The 16,620-nt window shown below is 38.7% G+C and overlaps 1 protein-coding gene across 1 annotated transcript in view; it reads left to right on the forward strand.

The window, feature by feature from the left end:
- The window catches only part of PLCXD3 (phosphatidylinositol specific phospholipase C X domain containing 3), a 168,378-nt gene extending 153,055 nt beyond the window's left edge, over positions 1-15,323 (forward strand). Inside the window, exon 3 of the mRNA XM_001498846.5 lies at positions 8,705-15,323. Coding sequence (XP_001498896.1) covers positions 8,705-8,858 — 154 coding nt within the window. The 3' untranslated portion in view covers positions 8,859-15,323. The remainder of the gene's footprint in view (positions 1-8,704) is intronic.
- Positions 15,324-16,620: the final 1,297 nt, after the last annotated feature.

Below are 16,620 nucleotides of genomic sequence, written 5' to 3' on the forward strand. Positions count from 1 at the left end.
ATATAAAATGCATTTGTTGTAGCACTATTACATATACACACACACTTGAATATAAATTTGACACGAATTCCTAATAAATTTAAATCTAATTAAATTATAAGTAATTAAAATTAATAGTAAACTGACAATAAATAAATTAAAGGAATCTTATGAATTAAGTTTAATTTTAATAAACTTATTCCTTTTTTTAATTGCAGTAACATTGTATTATAACATTATATAGCTTTCAGATGTACATCATAATATATTTCTAATTCTGTGTAGATTACATCATGTTCGTCACCCAAAAACTAATTATGGTCCATCACCACACATGTGCCTAATCACCCTTTTGCCCTCCCCCTACTTCCCCTATGGTAACCACCAATAAACTTATTCTTATAAATATGAAGATGATCACTGCGATCGTTATCATTAACACAGAATCTCATGTATAATATGCATAATGCAAGGAAAGGCATTTCACAAATTGACTGGTCAATTTGAACATTTGCAAGTAAAACTTGCCAAGTACAGAAAAATTAAAATCCTTCAAGTTAGGGGCTGGCCGGGTGCATTGTGGTTAAGTTTGTGCACTCCACTTTGGGGGCCCAGGGTTCGCAGTTTCCGATCCTGGGCACAGACCTAGCATCTCTCATCAAGCCATGTTGTGGCAGCCTCCCACATAAAATAGAGGAAGATTGGCACAGATGGTAACTCAGTGACAATCTTCCTCAAGCAAAAAGAGGAGAATTGGCAACAGATGTTAGCTCAAGGACAATCTTCCTCATACACACACAAAAATCCTTCTAATTAGTTTAAAAAGAAAACACTTTTGTTCAGAAAAATAGCATTGAATTCACCAAATAAAATCTGTGGCAGTAGCCACAGTGAGGAAAACAGAGCAGGCTTTTCATGAATTATGTTATTGTATATACTTCTATTCTAAAAGTAAATCTTTTGTTTCTAAAAGTGAAGCTGTTCATTTGTTCAACAGATATTTATTGGGCACCTAGCCTATGCCAGACAGTGCTAAGCCCTGGGGATACAATAGCTGGAAAATGATCCTGGACCTCAAAGAGATTGCAAGCTAGTTGGGGAGACAGACAGTGATCAAACGCAATACAATTACCATTCTCACTAGTGTTTTGAAAAAGTGACATTTAGAGTATCACCTGAAAGATGAGTAAGTTGGCCAAGTGAAGGGGCAGGGAAGATAAGCCATTCTTGGTAAAGAAAAATCAAAAAGCAAGCCAACAACAAGAACAAAACAGCATTTACACAATTCCCTGAGGATAATTAGGCTGGTCAAGATGAGCAACTGAGGATGTGCCTCGAATTCAGCGAGGGGGAGAGTGACTGGAGATGAAACAGGAGGAGCAGCTAATGGCCATTGTTCAGGACCCTATAGGTCAGTTAAGGATTTTAGCTTTAACCTCAAAGCACTCAGAGGTGATTGAAGCATTCTGAGTAGATGATTGACATGAATTAATCAGTCAAAGTCAGCACATTGAGGATTACTGCACTCAGCACTTCTAACTCCTAAATCTTTTCCTTTAAATCTTCAAAGCCAGCAAAATCAGAAGACTCTGGCTTCCACATCTCTCCCCTCCTGGTGCTTCCTTGTGGGGGGTTTTCTGATTCCTGTAGACTTGCCTGTTTCTCTTCTGAGAAGCCTGCCATCTGTTTGAAGATGCCTTTCCTCAGGAGAGTTCCACATCCAGAGAAGGCCTTTGAGGCTACATGGACCAGTGTTGGTTCTGGACCTCCTCTTTTTCCAACCTAATATAGAATCTATGATGGGAAAAGCAGCTCAGATGTTTGCCACAACTATGTGCCCAGGAAGCAAAGCCCTTCCAAGGATACTTTACAAAAAGCCTCATATCAGTCTTGCCCTGCAGCACCAGGACATTCTCCCCTCCTTTTCCTCTTTGACTGGAACTGTGGAAGTTGGGAAGAAATCCCTCAGGCTCATTTTTACATCACAGCTCTATTCTGGCTGGGTATTGCTCTCAGAATTCCCTGCTGCCTTCCTTCTTTGAGACTGTAGCCTTCGGAGCAGGGCATTGCCAGCTGTCACTCAGTGGATAGTCAACACAATACCACTTAGAGCTAGGCACTCCTCTAAGCACTTTACATGCACTAACTACTTTAAGTCTCATTATCATGCCCAAATTATAGATGGTGAAACTGAACTTTAGAGTGTTGTTAACTAACTTGCTCTAAAGAAATGCTAATGCTGAGACTTGGGTAGAAAGAGTTTGGCTCCAGACTTGACACTAGTGATAAGCTTTTATTTAAATTTTTATTTATCTCGAAATGATTCTCCTGGTAGTCAGTGAGGTCTTGCAAGTAAACAGTCTAAAAACACACTATAAATCTAATATCTAATGAAAAAGAGCGATTAAGAAAAAGGGGAGCATTTATCAGACAACATTGCCATATTTAATACATCTTTCTAGAACAAAGAAGACCATTCCATAAATAGATACTAAAATATTAATATACAAATTCAAAAGGGATTTAGTAATCTCTTCAGATTATATAACATCACTAAGAAATATTTTCCTTCGTAATATTAATGAACATTATTCAGGTTTCCACTAGAAACTTTTTAGCTATAAATGTGGAAGTAATATGAATGAATGAATGAAGACTTTATTGGACCTCATAGCAATCTCAGAGCTGCCAAAGGAGACAATGAGCCCTTTACTTATATGTGAAGAGAATACAAGTTTCAGTGTCACTAGATGGTAGACTTTTATGGAATGCGTCTAGAGTGATGCTCAGACTCCACAAGCTGTCAAAGGAGGCCCCAACAATCTGCCCCAGAGTACCTTCCTGTTCCTCCCCTCCTCCACTCAGTCCTCCTACTGTCCCCACACCTCCATGGCCCCTACTCTCTGGTCACCTGTCCTTCCTAATCACATCATCTCTTTCACGCACATATGCTTTTTTTTTTAACCACTTTATTGAGGTATGATTGACATATAAAAAGCTGTACATATTTAATATATACAACTGGATGAGTTTGGGGATAAGTATATACCTGTGAAACCATCATCACCACCATATCCATCACCTCCCAAAGTTTCCTCCACCTCCTTTATTATTTTTTTATGTGTGTGTGATAAAAACACTTAACATGAGATCTGCCCTCTTAGCAAATTTTGGCATACGGTACGGTATTGTTAGGAGGGCATTATGCTAAGTGAAATAAGCCAGACACTGAAAGACAAATACTGTATGACCTCACTTATATGTGGAATTGAAAATAGTCACACTCAGAAAAGCAGAGGATAGAATGGTGGTTTCCAAGGGCTGAGGGGGAGGGAGAAATGGAGAGGTAATGGTTAAAAGGTACAAAGTTTCAGTTATGCAAGATGAGTAAGTTCTGGAGATCTACAATACAGTCCATATGCTTTTGCACGTGCTGTTCTCTTTTCTTGGAATGTCTTCCTTCCTCTTTATCTAAAGAGTCATGACAAGCTCAAATGTCACCTGTTTTGTGATGTGTTCCTTAAATTCCTCCTTAATTTCTCCTAAATGAAATAAATTATTTCATCTGCTATGCTCCCATGAAATCCTATGCTCACAACTGTTGTACCATGTTATATTGTCATGATTAGTTCACATCCATTTTGGTTGTTAGACTTTGAGAAATCTGAGACCAGGATTTCCAGTTCAACATTTGAGTTCAACAAATGTGTTGTTTTCCTTTTGAGTTCCAGGGATTGTGGTAGGTACAGGGGGTATATTGTTGACTATGATACGATTTTTGTTTACTAAAAAATGTGTGGAGGGCCAGCCCAGTGGTGTAGTGGTTAAGTTTGCACACTCTGCTTTGGTGGCCTGGGGTCCAAGGGTTCAGATCCTGGGTGCAGACCTATGCATTGTTCATCAAGCCATGCTGTGGTGGCATCCCACATGGAAAATGGAGGACGATTGGCACAGATGTTAGCTCAGCAACAATCTTCCTCAAGCAAAAAGAGGAAGATTGGCAACAGATGTTAGCTTAGGGCCAATCTTCCTCACAAAAAAAAAAAAAAAAAAAAAGCACAGGCACTGATAGAAATAGGCGTGGAAATGAAATGAATTTCAATTCTATGTGCAATGTATAACCACAGAACTACGCTTAAGGAGTATAAAGCCTAAGGAGTACATAAAAGGAGTCAATATAAAGCCTAAGGAGTAAAAATCTTTACCCAGATTTGCATGGGAGAGATTGAGATAATGCCTGGGCCAAATCTTGAGGGGTGAGCAAAAATTAGTCAGACCAAGAAGGGTACTGGAAGAAGGAATGATATTTTACATAGAGGAAAGGCCTGAAAGAATGCCGAGGCATGAAACCACAGGGTGTGTTTGGGGGAAAATACAAGCATTTCAGTATTACTGGAGAAAAAATTAGCAAGTAAGAAGTAACAACAAAAAAGCCTGAAGCGGGATGTGCGTGGCAAATGGTGCGAGGGATGCATCCACACTGCTAAGGAGCTGGGTGTGTTTCGCAAGTGAAAGAAGACTGTGCGATTGTTCATGCAGTGGAATAATGCGCTCGGATGGGAGAAAGATTGTCTGACTGTAGTGTAGAAAAGGCGCAAAAGGGAGTGTAGGGGGCAAGACTGTGGCAACATCTCCAAGTTGCTGAGGAAGGTCTGAAGCCCAGGAGGGCTCTGGGAGCTACAACCAGAACACTGCCCTCCACAGGTGCACAGTGCATCTTTGTTGAATGAACGAATGGGTGATTTCAGAAAAATCAGATTTTAACCACTTTATCTTATACCAAGAAAATTGTTATGTTGAGCCAATTATTACCACCAGAGTAGGCTTTTCAATTAGCTGTAATTATCCGTCCAATACTAAGTATAATCGGAACTTGCCAATTAGCTGCAAATCATGCATTCTTAGGTCCATGTTGCCCCCAAGGGGGCAAAAATTGGTTCTTGAGAGGGCAAATAAAAAATTGGCTCTTTTTATGTATACAGCACAGATATACAAACAGTACATAAGCAGATACACAGCTGATCTGTAGTATTAAAATTCCATAGAGGAGAAGGGGGAGTAGGAAAAAAATATTTTAAAAGGCTTCATAGGGAAGCAGTAGTGAAATAAGGATGCTAGTGCTGCTGTAAATAATTATTTTAACTTCAGCAGCATTTGCTAGTTTTAATCCAATATACTGAATCTTTTTGTTTAACCTAATTCTATTTAAGACTGTTGGAGGATTTGAGATTCGACTTGGCGTTATTGCTTGTTTTGTCATATTGACTTTAGGAATGTATACCTGAACAGAAAAATAAAAGTGTTCCCATGACTCAGAGAAATGGTATTTTAAATGTAACACTCCTATTTCATCTGAAGATTACGTTATTCCAAAGAATGTTTCATCAATCCTCAAAACAATCGATTTTATAGAGAAACAGAGGAAGACCACTCTTGTGTTTTGATAACATCTTTCCGAGGGGATAACAATTAATTGTTCTAAATTCAGGCCCAGGAATTTTGATCTTAGAGTCGTAGAGGGCAGCCGAGGAGCTGTTTCTGTGATGCGCGTGGTTCTAAGATGGGAATTTGGTTGCACAGGATCCTCACATGGCCTAGTACCCCTGGGTTCTAGTGAAGCAGGTTCATACAGAATCAGTATCCCTCTCACGCACCCAATCTCTCACCTCTCAAGGTGAAGATATCTGTTGAACAGCCATCCTTCCCAGGAAATGCACTAGTTGTAATTCCCTTTCCAAAGTGTGTCCGCCTTTTCTAGAAGGCCAAGGTGATGCTGCCTTCACAACAGAGATATATCATCTGCTCTAGCAAGTACGGAAGAGAAAGTAATGGAATTCAAACCTGAGTGGCTGCACACACATTGCAGCCGCGTCTGTCTTTCTAATGAACTTGAGCACACTTGTGTCTGTGCTCTAAGGATCCAGATTTTTCATTTTAAGATAGAATTCTCTTCTGAAACTGTTGCTGTGAGGGCCAGATTTCTCCACCTGCCAGTCTATTTTCAGAAGGCGTTGGGTCTTTTAGATCCATGTTACGCTCTTTTGGAAGCAATTGGATCCTCCTCTATCTGTGTCTAACAGAAAAATGGATATGCTGAAAGGCATGCATCAGAATTTTTAAGGGATTACCCACAGGATTAACGTCATCCAAGGCAGTTGACCCAGTTTTTCCTGGATGGATTGGGTTTGCTTAGACTGTACTTTCTGAGATCTGGAGACATGAACAGGTACTACATTCCGTGCTTTAACCTCATGGACACAAAAGAGCATGGCTCCCTTTTTTCCTTGATTTTTATGATGCTATATGCTCCCTATTTTCCTCCTACTTCTATGCCTACTTCTCTTTGTCTTTTATTGAATCAACTTTTCTGCCCATCCGTTAAATGCTGCTGATCTTTAAATCTTCTCCTCTCTCCTCCTCTACCAAATCTCCCCAGGTAATCTTATCTTCCCTCGTAGCTCTTACTATTTTCTCTCTGTGATGGCTCTTGACCAGCTCTGTGTCTTGAATGTCAGACTTGTACTTAACTACCAAGCCAGCCCTGGTGGTCTAGTGGTTAAGATTGGGTGTTCTTACTGCTGCAGCCTTGGTTCACTTCCGGGTCAGGGAACCACACCACCCAACTGCCAGTTGTCATACTGTGGTGGCTACATGTTGCTGTGTTGTTGAAAGCTATGTCACTGGTATTTTAAATACCAGCAGGGTCACCCATGGTGGACAGGTTTCGTCAGAGCTTCCAGACTAAGATAAACTAGGAAGAAGGACCTGACCACCCACTTCCAAAAATATTGGCCATGGAAACCCTATGAAGTACGGGGCATTGTCCCAATCCCATACTAATCAGATGACATTTTATCAACTCACTTCCTTAAATACATCTGTTGCTGCTACTGCCATGTAAGCTACCACCATCTCTGGCCTGGATTATTTCCACAGCTCCCCAGTTACTATTCCTGCCCCGAGTCTAGCTCTCTCCCATTCACTTGTCTGCCCTGAAGGCAAATTAATCTCTCCAAATCACAGATCCAATTATATTCTTTCCTTGTCAACAGCTCTCAGTTGTTCTACATTTCTGAAGGCCTTCTATCACCTGTTTCCTTCTTATCTCTCCAACATTTTTAAGATTTCCTTAAATTTTTTGATATAACTTCTTTGAGATTCTTAACTGCATCATTCTCTTTCCTCTCTCCCCTTCTGTCTCTCTTTTCCTTCCTTCTCCATTTCATCCAGGAATTGAATGTCCACATGTGTTCCCTCACACTTTCTTTGTTATTACAATATCATCTCTCAGTCCTCAGTTTGTTTATCTCTTTCTCGTGGAAACCTCCTTTCCTGCCCTCTTGAGTCATAGTCGATTTCACTCCAATGTGCTGTCACAGGATACTGCATCATTATTAACGTCACCTGTATCTGTCTGTTTGCATCCCCTACTCACAAACACACACCATAGTTCTGTCAATGAATGAAGAAATGCTATTTCCTCTGCCTGAAAATGCATTACACATCCTCCATCCTCCATTCCCACCTTTACTCAGCTAAACCTTCCTAATCCCTCAACATTCAGGGAGCATTCTTCTGATAACTTTTTCTTGACTTCACAGGCTAGGCTAAGTGACTCTCCTCTGTGCTCTCATGGTAATGAATCATCTGTTGTAATGAAAGTTGGATCACACCACACTTCTTCTCAAGATCTTCCAAATACTCCCCATTTCACTCGGACTAAACCTCAAAGCCCTTATAATGCTCTATAGGATCTTCCCCTCTTTCCTCATTATCCCTCTCACTTCATCTCTTACTACCCTCCCCTTTCTTTTTCCAAGCTTAGGCATGCTACCCCTTTAGGGTCCTGGCAGTAGCTGAAATGCTTTCCCCAGATATCCACATGACTCACTTCCTTGTCTCCCTCAAACCTTTGCACAAATGTACCCTTATCAATGAAACCACCCTATAAGTTGCAATTTGCACCACTCCTCTCCACCCGCACCCTCCTTATCCTCCTTATTTTGCTCCATTTTTATAGCACTTATTCCCTCTTTTCAAATGATATCATTTACTTATGATTATTATTTAATGTCTGTCTCTCCTTCCTTGAGTGTAAGCTCCACAAGGGTGGATACTTTTATCTGTTTTGCTCACTCAAGTTTTCCAAGTGCATTTAATGGTGACTGGGATATAAAAGGTGCTAAGTAAACGTGTTTAAAGGGATGAGCCATGGTTGTACTATATTAAAATTTTCTTCTTGTCCACCTGCCCGCCACCAAATGGTGAACTCTTTGAATACAGGGATTTTTGCTGTTATGTCTATTTACAATATCTAGTACATTTCCTGAAAATAGTGGGTTCATAATAAATGTTGGCTAAGTGCCTGTATTCATCTATGATCTTACCGCCCCATAGCTTTGCAAGTTTTGCAATTGTATCGTGCTAAACCAGAATATAAGTGCAAGGATGTTGTTTTCTTAGTGGAGAAGCTTCACTATGAACTCTCATAGCATCTGAGATCTCCAAAGCTGCAGAGTCCATTATAGACCAATATAGTGAATATTTCTCCTGCAACATCTCTTCAGAGGTTAAGAATTTACCATTGTCCATTTAGCATTTTTTTCTCCATTCTGTACCTATAATTGGGACATTTATTTTAGTAAGGTGGAAAACTAATGGGAAGCCTGAGCTTGAAAAATAATATCTTACCTTCTGTGACTTCTCTTTTTCTTTCCTTTCTCAGGGCTCTTCCTGCCATGATGCAGTGGGTCCGCACACAGAAGCCAGGAGAGAGTGGCATCAATATTGTCACTGCCGATTTTGTAGAACTTGGTGATTTCATCAGCACCGTCATAAAGCTCAACTATGTCTTTGATGAAGGAGAAGCCAACACTTGATAGCACCATTTGGAGTGTTCATGAATAAGACAAAGAAGACTCATCGTATTAGGCATATTATCTATAAACACTCTGATTTTCCTATTCCACTGAGTCTCTGAGGGTATTAGGGCTTGTAGTGGGTGGGAAAAAGGGGAAACCATTTCTTCAGTGATTGTTATCATAGTCTGCATTAGTATAAATACTTCATTTCCCATTTGATGAGTAAACTCTACTTCTAGTGTTAGGGATAAAAAAAGACTGGTGAATTTTGTTTTCCAAAATTAGTCTTTGTAACATATAACTGATGAGTGTTTTGTTGATTGCGTTTCTGATTTCAACCTAGGACTCCTCTACTGTCTTTACCCTCTAACCTGAACTTTCCGTTCCCTCTCTCGCTCGCTCTTTTTAATCAGATGCTGTATGGGACTCAAAACAATTGAATGCCCAACATAACATGTATTTCATTGTTGTACTGAAATTTATCTGTTTTGTGGGACTTGGTATAATAGTCTGTAGTCATCCGCAATTGGGTAATCATTGCTAACTTTTGGTCATAGAAAATACGCATCAAATAAGTTTCCCTGCATCAGTAATATTGGAGGCTATAATCAGTGATTTTTGTGTTATATGAAAATAATAGTGTTTCATGGTATTTCTATTTAAGGCAGCTATAAATATAGAGTAAAAATTTCTTTTGAAGAACTATTAGTGCCAACTCCATAGTGAAAAATGGCGGGGGCGGGGGGGATAGATGCCATTTTAATTCAGGAATCTCTGAAATAATGTTACCCTGAAAATGCTCAGTAAATGAGTAATTATCACACGTGTTAAAATCAGAAAACTCTGAAAAGAACTCTTAGAAAAGCTCTCCTAACAATTTTCCTGATTAAAAGAAAAGCAGAAGAGAAAGCAATGAAAGTCTGTGCAAGCTTTCCTACCAAAGTGGAATTTCCTAATATGTAATTCAAAATCTCAGATTTTGAGGAACATATTTCAAGAAGCTTTGATTCTAGTTTTTTACTTGAAGTTGAGGAAGGAGGAAGGGTGGCAGAAAGAGTTAGAGCAATCTTTTTGAAATTATGTCCATAAAATCTCAAGGATCCGTGAATCTTTAGGAGATTCTTAAATACATGTGATTTGGGCAGATTTACTGAAAATCAGCACTGACTCATCACTTCTGGGTTCCATCCTACACTAGGGTCGAGATTTAGGCAGGGCAAAAGTGTCACAGGAAGTTTTTTGGCCAAGATTTGACAGCCCAGGTCTACAGGGAAGAAAAATGATAACACAACTTTGAGCATTGCTTCCTCCTTGTCACCTTTGTGATATTAAACAACTCTGAAATAATCTTAAAAGAGCACAATAACCCTTATCTACATGCCTCACAGGAATATTCTGAGGCACTTAAAAAAATCTACAAAATTTGCTGAAATTCCTACAATTATGAATTATTTTATCTTCATGTTTAGAAATAATCACACCTTAATAGTTTCCTGAGAAAATACAGTCCGTGTAAAGTGGGGCCATAGAGAAATAAAAGCATGGCCTCAGCTTTTAATTAATTTAAATGTAAGACATGTGATTTGATTTCTTAGACCTCGGTAACGGAGTTGATTCCAAGATTATGTATGTCAAGATTATAAATAATCAGAGTTGATTACAGGATTATAATACTCATTATCAGAAAATAGTGTTTATTAGCAACTGCAGGGAGAGGATAGAAATTGTTTATACTGAAGAGAATGTTTATGGAACGTGTATAGGTATGCTTGGTAGATCAAGTATCTTGCACACACATGCAAAAGATATGTTCTACATTCCAGTTGTGTGTAGATGTCTCGCCACACACAATATACCAATGTATGCCCACTCCTGCAGGCAGACAGACACAAATACACACAACCACACACAGACCTGGACAAACACAGTCACAATTCTTCTTTTCAAGTAAAAACATTGATAATATTAAACAATTTAATTTTAAGACTGAAACTCTTAACAATGTATAAAAAAGAGTTATAAGACCTTTGAAAGTAGAGTAGCTGACCAAAATATTTTTGTAAAAATACTGTAGCTTTGGAATTAATTATTTACAAGTATAGGTTTCTTTCTGCTTTCTCTCCTCTTGCAATTTTCTTGTCTTTCTATCTCTTTCCTGTGCTCTTTATGTGCCATTGAATATGAATCCTTTTTAAAAGACTATGGATTATTGAAATTTATGTCCTGTAAATTTGCTTTTTGGGCAGATTATCTCTCTGACTATTCATTATTCATCCTTCAGGAGGATCTTTAGCCAAGCACACTTGCAGTGATTCAAGGATTTAACTTATAAATATGACAGACAACAGATCGTTGAACATATTAATGAAAAGTGAATTAAATATAGAGGTAACTATGTTGTATTTTCTTGAACTTAGATGCTTTCTTATAATATTTGCTTAGAATTAGCCTTGTCATTCGGGTGCTGGAAAAAACAAACACGCTGAAGCATTAGACTAATTGTGCAGTTTCTTAACTGGAGAAAGCTTTTAATTGCTGTTAATTATATGCACATAGAAACCTTGTTGACAGAAGATACTTTTGAGCCAATGTTGTGGTTTTCATGTGGACATGCAGTACCTATGTAGCAGGCACTGAGAGTAAATGGATTTGCCTTAATTTCTAGAGGAGGGATCAGGCGGAAGTGAACCATGGGTCCTCCAGCTGGAGGGAGAGTTCACTAAGAGGGATTCCTTTGAAAGACGAATGAAGAGAAGGTGCCATCGGCTGTCTCCTGTCCATTGGCCCTGCCCTGAAGCACACTTAGGGAACAGGCTGTGGACTTTACATAAAGCGATGGGGGTGAGGACTGTGATATGCAATCAGAGCTTACCCTGAGCCTATGCTCCTTTGTCTTAGCTGGGCATTGTCTTTCCAGAAAGCCAGGAGCACAAGGGCTACACATAGGCCCCAAGATGGTAGGAGACACATCTTGGTGCACTTTTTCTTTTGCTTGTTTCTCAAGACTTTACACAACAAGTCTTGTAAGGCAAAAAACAGAAACAAAATCTAACTTTTACCCAATCTACAGCAGGAAATCAAAGAAGTGGGTTGAAGGAGGGAAAATATGCAAAGAGTATCATTTCTTGGTTTCCTTTCCTGTCTGCAATTTTGAAGGACTAATATGGTGAAGACTCCTGCCATTATCATTTATGTCTCCCTTATTACAACACAATCATGTGAATGCAGAGAATGAGGAGGCATCTTTTAAAAGCCTTAGGATATTCTATATGATGACCTCAATATTCACTTTCAGCCATACTGGGATAAGTCACTTTTCATGGAGGGCCACCTACTATGAATGTATTAGAGCATAAAGTGTTTGCATGCATGTGCCTGTGTCTGTACACACATGCAAACACACACACATATACACACACACGCAGCATGCACATCTCACACACATACACATTATTCAAGTTGAAACTGCACTCTAAGCAATCAATCTGATTCTATTGTCATTTTAACTCTTACAATCAATATCTCCTACATTAGTACGCATAAACGTAATTCAAATATTTAAATATTTAAGAGAAGAAAAACCCCCAGAAAACCAATGAAAAATGAAACCATCATAAGTAAGAAACACCTAGCAGTAATGGTCTAACTACATTGTCAATTACACTTCAAGTTGGAGAATTGAAGACGGATTTGAACATAAATTACAAGCAAATACGCATCTTCACTTAAAGTTGTTTTTATTTCATTGAGGTTCTTACATATTTTAGCCAAGTTTCCCTGTTCAGGTTCTCCCCTGTTAGGATTCCAGACTGGAAATTGAAAGTCTCAGGAAATGTTTCCTGAGTTTTTCAGTTCTACAGTTTTACAGTTTCGATGACACAATTTTCTAACCTTTGGTTGCTCATCCAAATGAGAGCTCCATAGGTAGAGTGCTCGCATTTTGAATTGCTAGCAGAAAATAATGCACGGTGTCCCTCAGGATATGCTATACAAGGTTTTAAAAGTGTTTTATTTTACAGCACTTTAGTCTTTTCAACTAGATTTCTGTGACACAATGGTGTAAATGCTATATTTGCCATAACTTATTGGTGGCTCCTGTGTTACATTCAGTTTTAAATGATGCTCTAAATTATTTGTTTTCCCTATGACAACGATAAAATATTCGGTAGAATTTGTAAAACGTGTTGATTGAATCTGTTGAAAATTGTGTAATTTTTATTTCATTCGTGACACTATTTTGCAGGCATCAGTTCTACATGTGTACTTGTATGAGTCAAAACTATGTGCTTCCATGTGACGTGTGTGTCAGTTAGCATATTGTATGCTATCAAAAATCAAACTTATCCTAAAGAAAAAGGGCACATTATGACCAGCCTTAATTCATTGCCATTTTTTGTTGTTGCTGCAATTTGGGATTAAAATTTAAAGAGAAATTATGTTTTCGTTAATGATGAGCTTTAAAAAAGTCATATGAGGAATGTGCTTAAGGATTTATCTGAGTTCCTATGAACAAATAGTTCAGCTGTGGAGCATCTGATGCTTCTCAAAAGTTCCAAATGTCAGTTAATTTATTAACTTCATTATCATGCAGAGACTAAATTCACATTCATTTCCATCAGCAACAGAACCAGCCTATTTCTAAAGCTGTTCTTCCAAACATGGAACCTATTTTGCTTGTAAGGATAAGTTTTCCATGAAAGATTGTTTCTCCAAACCATTACTCTTTGAAAGTTGCATCTTCTCAAGCAACATGAACTGCCTTGGCTCTGTAAGAGTCACTAAAGACCCATCAAGATTAGGTGGTCCCAATCTGGTTCCCTTCTCAAAAACTAAGCGTGCAACACTCTTTCAAACTTTTGTTATCTGCTTCCATGGAATCCAGCTATAGAAAACTCATGACTAATTTGAGAGTGTGCACAGGTTGTCATGCTCGAAGCAAAACTCTGGAATCTTCCTTGGGCCTGGCATCTGGTTATGGAATATTAATCAATCTTCTTATTTCCCCTCTTTCTCTATCCTCAATTATTTTTTTTCTATACTTAAGGTTGCCAGGTGAAACACAGGATGCTCCATGAAATTGGAATTTCAGGTAAGCAATGAATATCTTTTAGTATAAGTACTTCCCAAATATTTCACGAGACAGACTTATACCAAAAAATTATTTACTGTTTATCTGAAATTCGAATTTAACTGGGTGTGTCCTGTATTTTTTTCTAATCTGGCAACCCTACCCATCCTGCCTCTCTCTTTTCAGCTGGGCTACCTATAAGGGGTGAGATCTTACCTCTTTCCATAATCTATGTTAAGATACCTCATAGAAATCTATAGTCCTAATACCCTTCTTGAAGGAAAATGTTGGTCCACGCTAAGTCCCACAGATGCTTTATGAAGGGCCAACTGAAGTGTAGATGGAACAGTCAAGCAAGTACCTCTATAAGATTAACACCACCACCTTCAAAATTTCCCTTCACCGGCCTGTTGCGAAGTCAAGAGTCTCGCCCGTTAATCCCTTAAATAACATTTCCTAGGAATTGAGACGACCAAAAACACACCTACATGTTAAAAACGCCCCTAGAAAGTGGAAGCACCTTCAAACTCAGTACCAGGACCTCCTTTAAAATTCAATTTCTTTTTCTTTCAGAGAAGTAACAAAAGAATCCATTACTCCCCTCATTAACACCTTACCACAAATTATTTTTATCCAATTAGAACTGGCCATCTATGGAATTGCAGAAAATTGACATAAAAAGGAACTTTCTTGACCACCAGAAGAGAGAAGAGTCTGAGGTGTCGACACAGCCCTGTCAGTACCTCCTCAAGGGGTTGGGTGGCAGTTGGGCAGCAGACAGGGGACAGCATATGGACCCTGACAATGAAGCTAGCACCTGACAGACAGACTTGCCAAAGCAAATTATAAAAACCAGCACTTTTTCTGAGGAATTGGAAACCCAGGACACCCCAGAGTAACAGTGAGATCTGAGACCAGTTTCTAGAACAGTTTTTGGAGAACAGAACCGTGTCAGAATTCCTAAATAGAGTTTTCAAATACTGTTGTTTTCAACAGTGAATCCTTGATGTAGTCTGAATGTGGACTGAGTTATGGAACACTTTTGGTACCTACCTCCTCTCTCGAAATTCCTATAAGTGATAAGAAAATCCACATCCCTTAATGTAACACTTCCATCTCATGGTCCCTGATTGCACACATTTGTGTTGATTTGCTTCATTTCTAAAGGATGGGAATTTGCAGAGCTGGTGACATTTCCTTCATTAAGACACCGGAAATTCACCAGAGGGAGACAGATCTGTGCCTTCTCTTTTTAGGATCTGGTCATTGATACTTTAATAAATGTGGTGTAAATAAAATACATGCCTACAGTTCTGTTTAGCAAATGTGAATTTTTTTGATAAGATTGTGTTCTTAACGTAAAAAAAGTTTCTTTGTATCCAGTGAAATGCCTAATAAAGTCCTGGTACCAGTTATCTTTATTCTTTTATTTCAAATTCATCAGTGCTTCATTAGAAGCCCAAAAGTGGATCTCTTAAATAGGACATGACTCAGGGCATCAGAAAATATAATTCTTTTTTAAAAATATGAATCATCATATTAGGATCTCCTCTGTGAAAGAAGATATTCTCCACCAATAAAGATAATGCCATGAGTGCTACCATTACATCAAAATTAGGTATCTCCAAAGTCTGATATTTTAGCTTCTTATATACCACAAAGAAGGCCAATTTCAACATAGTGCTATTATGTTAATAGAGTATATTAATATTGTAAAATACCATCTTGAGGTCAAAAGCTTAGGATGAAGAAAATCTACTTTTGCTGAATCTCTACTATGCCCAATGCATGAAACACTGTTTCAGAAATGAAATTGCCTCTGTATTTCACCAAATAAATCCTACATGATGGGGTTCAAATCAGCCTTAAGACAAAATTTAAGCATTGTAATAGTATTATAAAGATAATCCAACAAAAGAATGTAGTCCAAGATCATCTTTGGGGTTGAACTTGGACCTAAGTGTCCCAAAAAGCTCTGCTTGTTACATACACTAGGAAGTTTATGACATTAGATTTCTCTTTATAAAGCTGTGAGGATTTCTACACTTATGAAAAATTGCATATCTGCAAATAATACTCTACATCGTCATATCTCTGTCCTTGACATAACACTGCTGTAGTTTCATCAGAGCCATTACTCGTTTATTCAGTTATTCAGCAAACATTTGCCAAAAGCCTATTATATAGCAGGCTCCCTGCTAAGCATGACAAAACATTTCTAAGATGTTCCTTAGGAAAATGGATGAGTACATCTTTGGTAGTTTCTCACTAGAGCTAACAGGTGGCACCAGTTTGTCCTCCAAACAAACAAACATCAATTTATTCTCAATGACCTTTTCAAAGTAATATTCCCAGATAGTAAAACTGTTTGAACACAGTTATTGCTGAAAGCCTAAGAAGAAAAGGACAATTTCTACAGCAAGTATAACGGGCGGTAGGTTGGTCACAGCCCCATATAACCAAGAGTGGATTCCCTCCCTCTCCCTGCCACGTTCCCTGTCACCGTGTGCAGGACGCTGTGTACAAGCTTGGCAGCCACATTCTACCTGACTCTAAACCAGTAAAAGCAGAGGCTCCTTCCCTTGCCTTCCTCCCCTCACCTCCAGGGCTTCAGATGAAACTGCTTTTTCTTGACAGGAGAGGCTGACCTCATAAGGTGAAGCAGACTCCATAAAGTAAAGAAGTGCCACCTTTATGTAGTGCAAAAATGGG

This window comes from Equus caballus, chromosome 21, assembly GCF_041296265.1.
Source record: "Equus caballus isolate H_3958 breed thoroughbred chromosome 21, TB-T2T, whole genome shotgun sequence".
Classification (NCBI taxonomy): domain Eukaryota; kingdom Metazoa; phylum Chordata; class Mammalia; order Perissodactyla; family Equidae; genus Equus; species Equus caballus.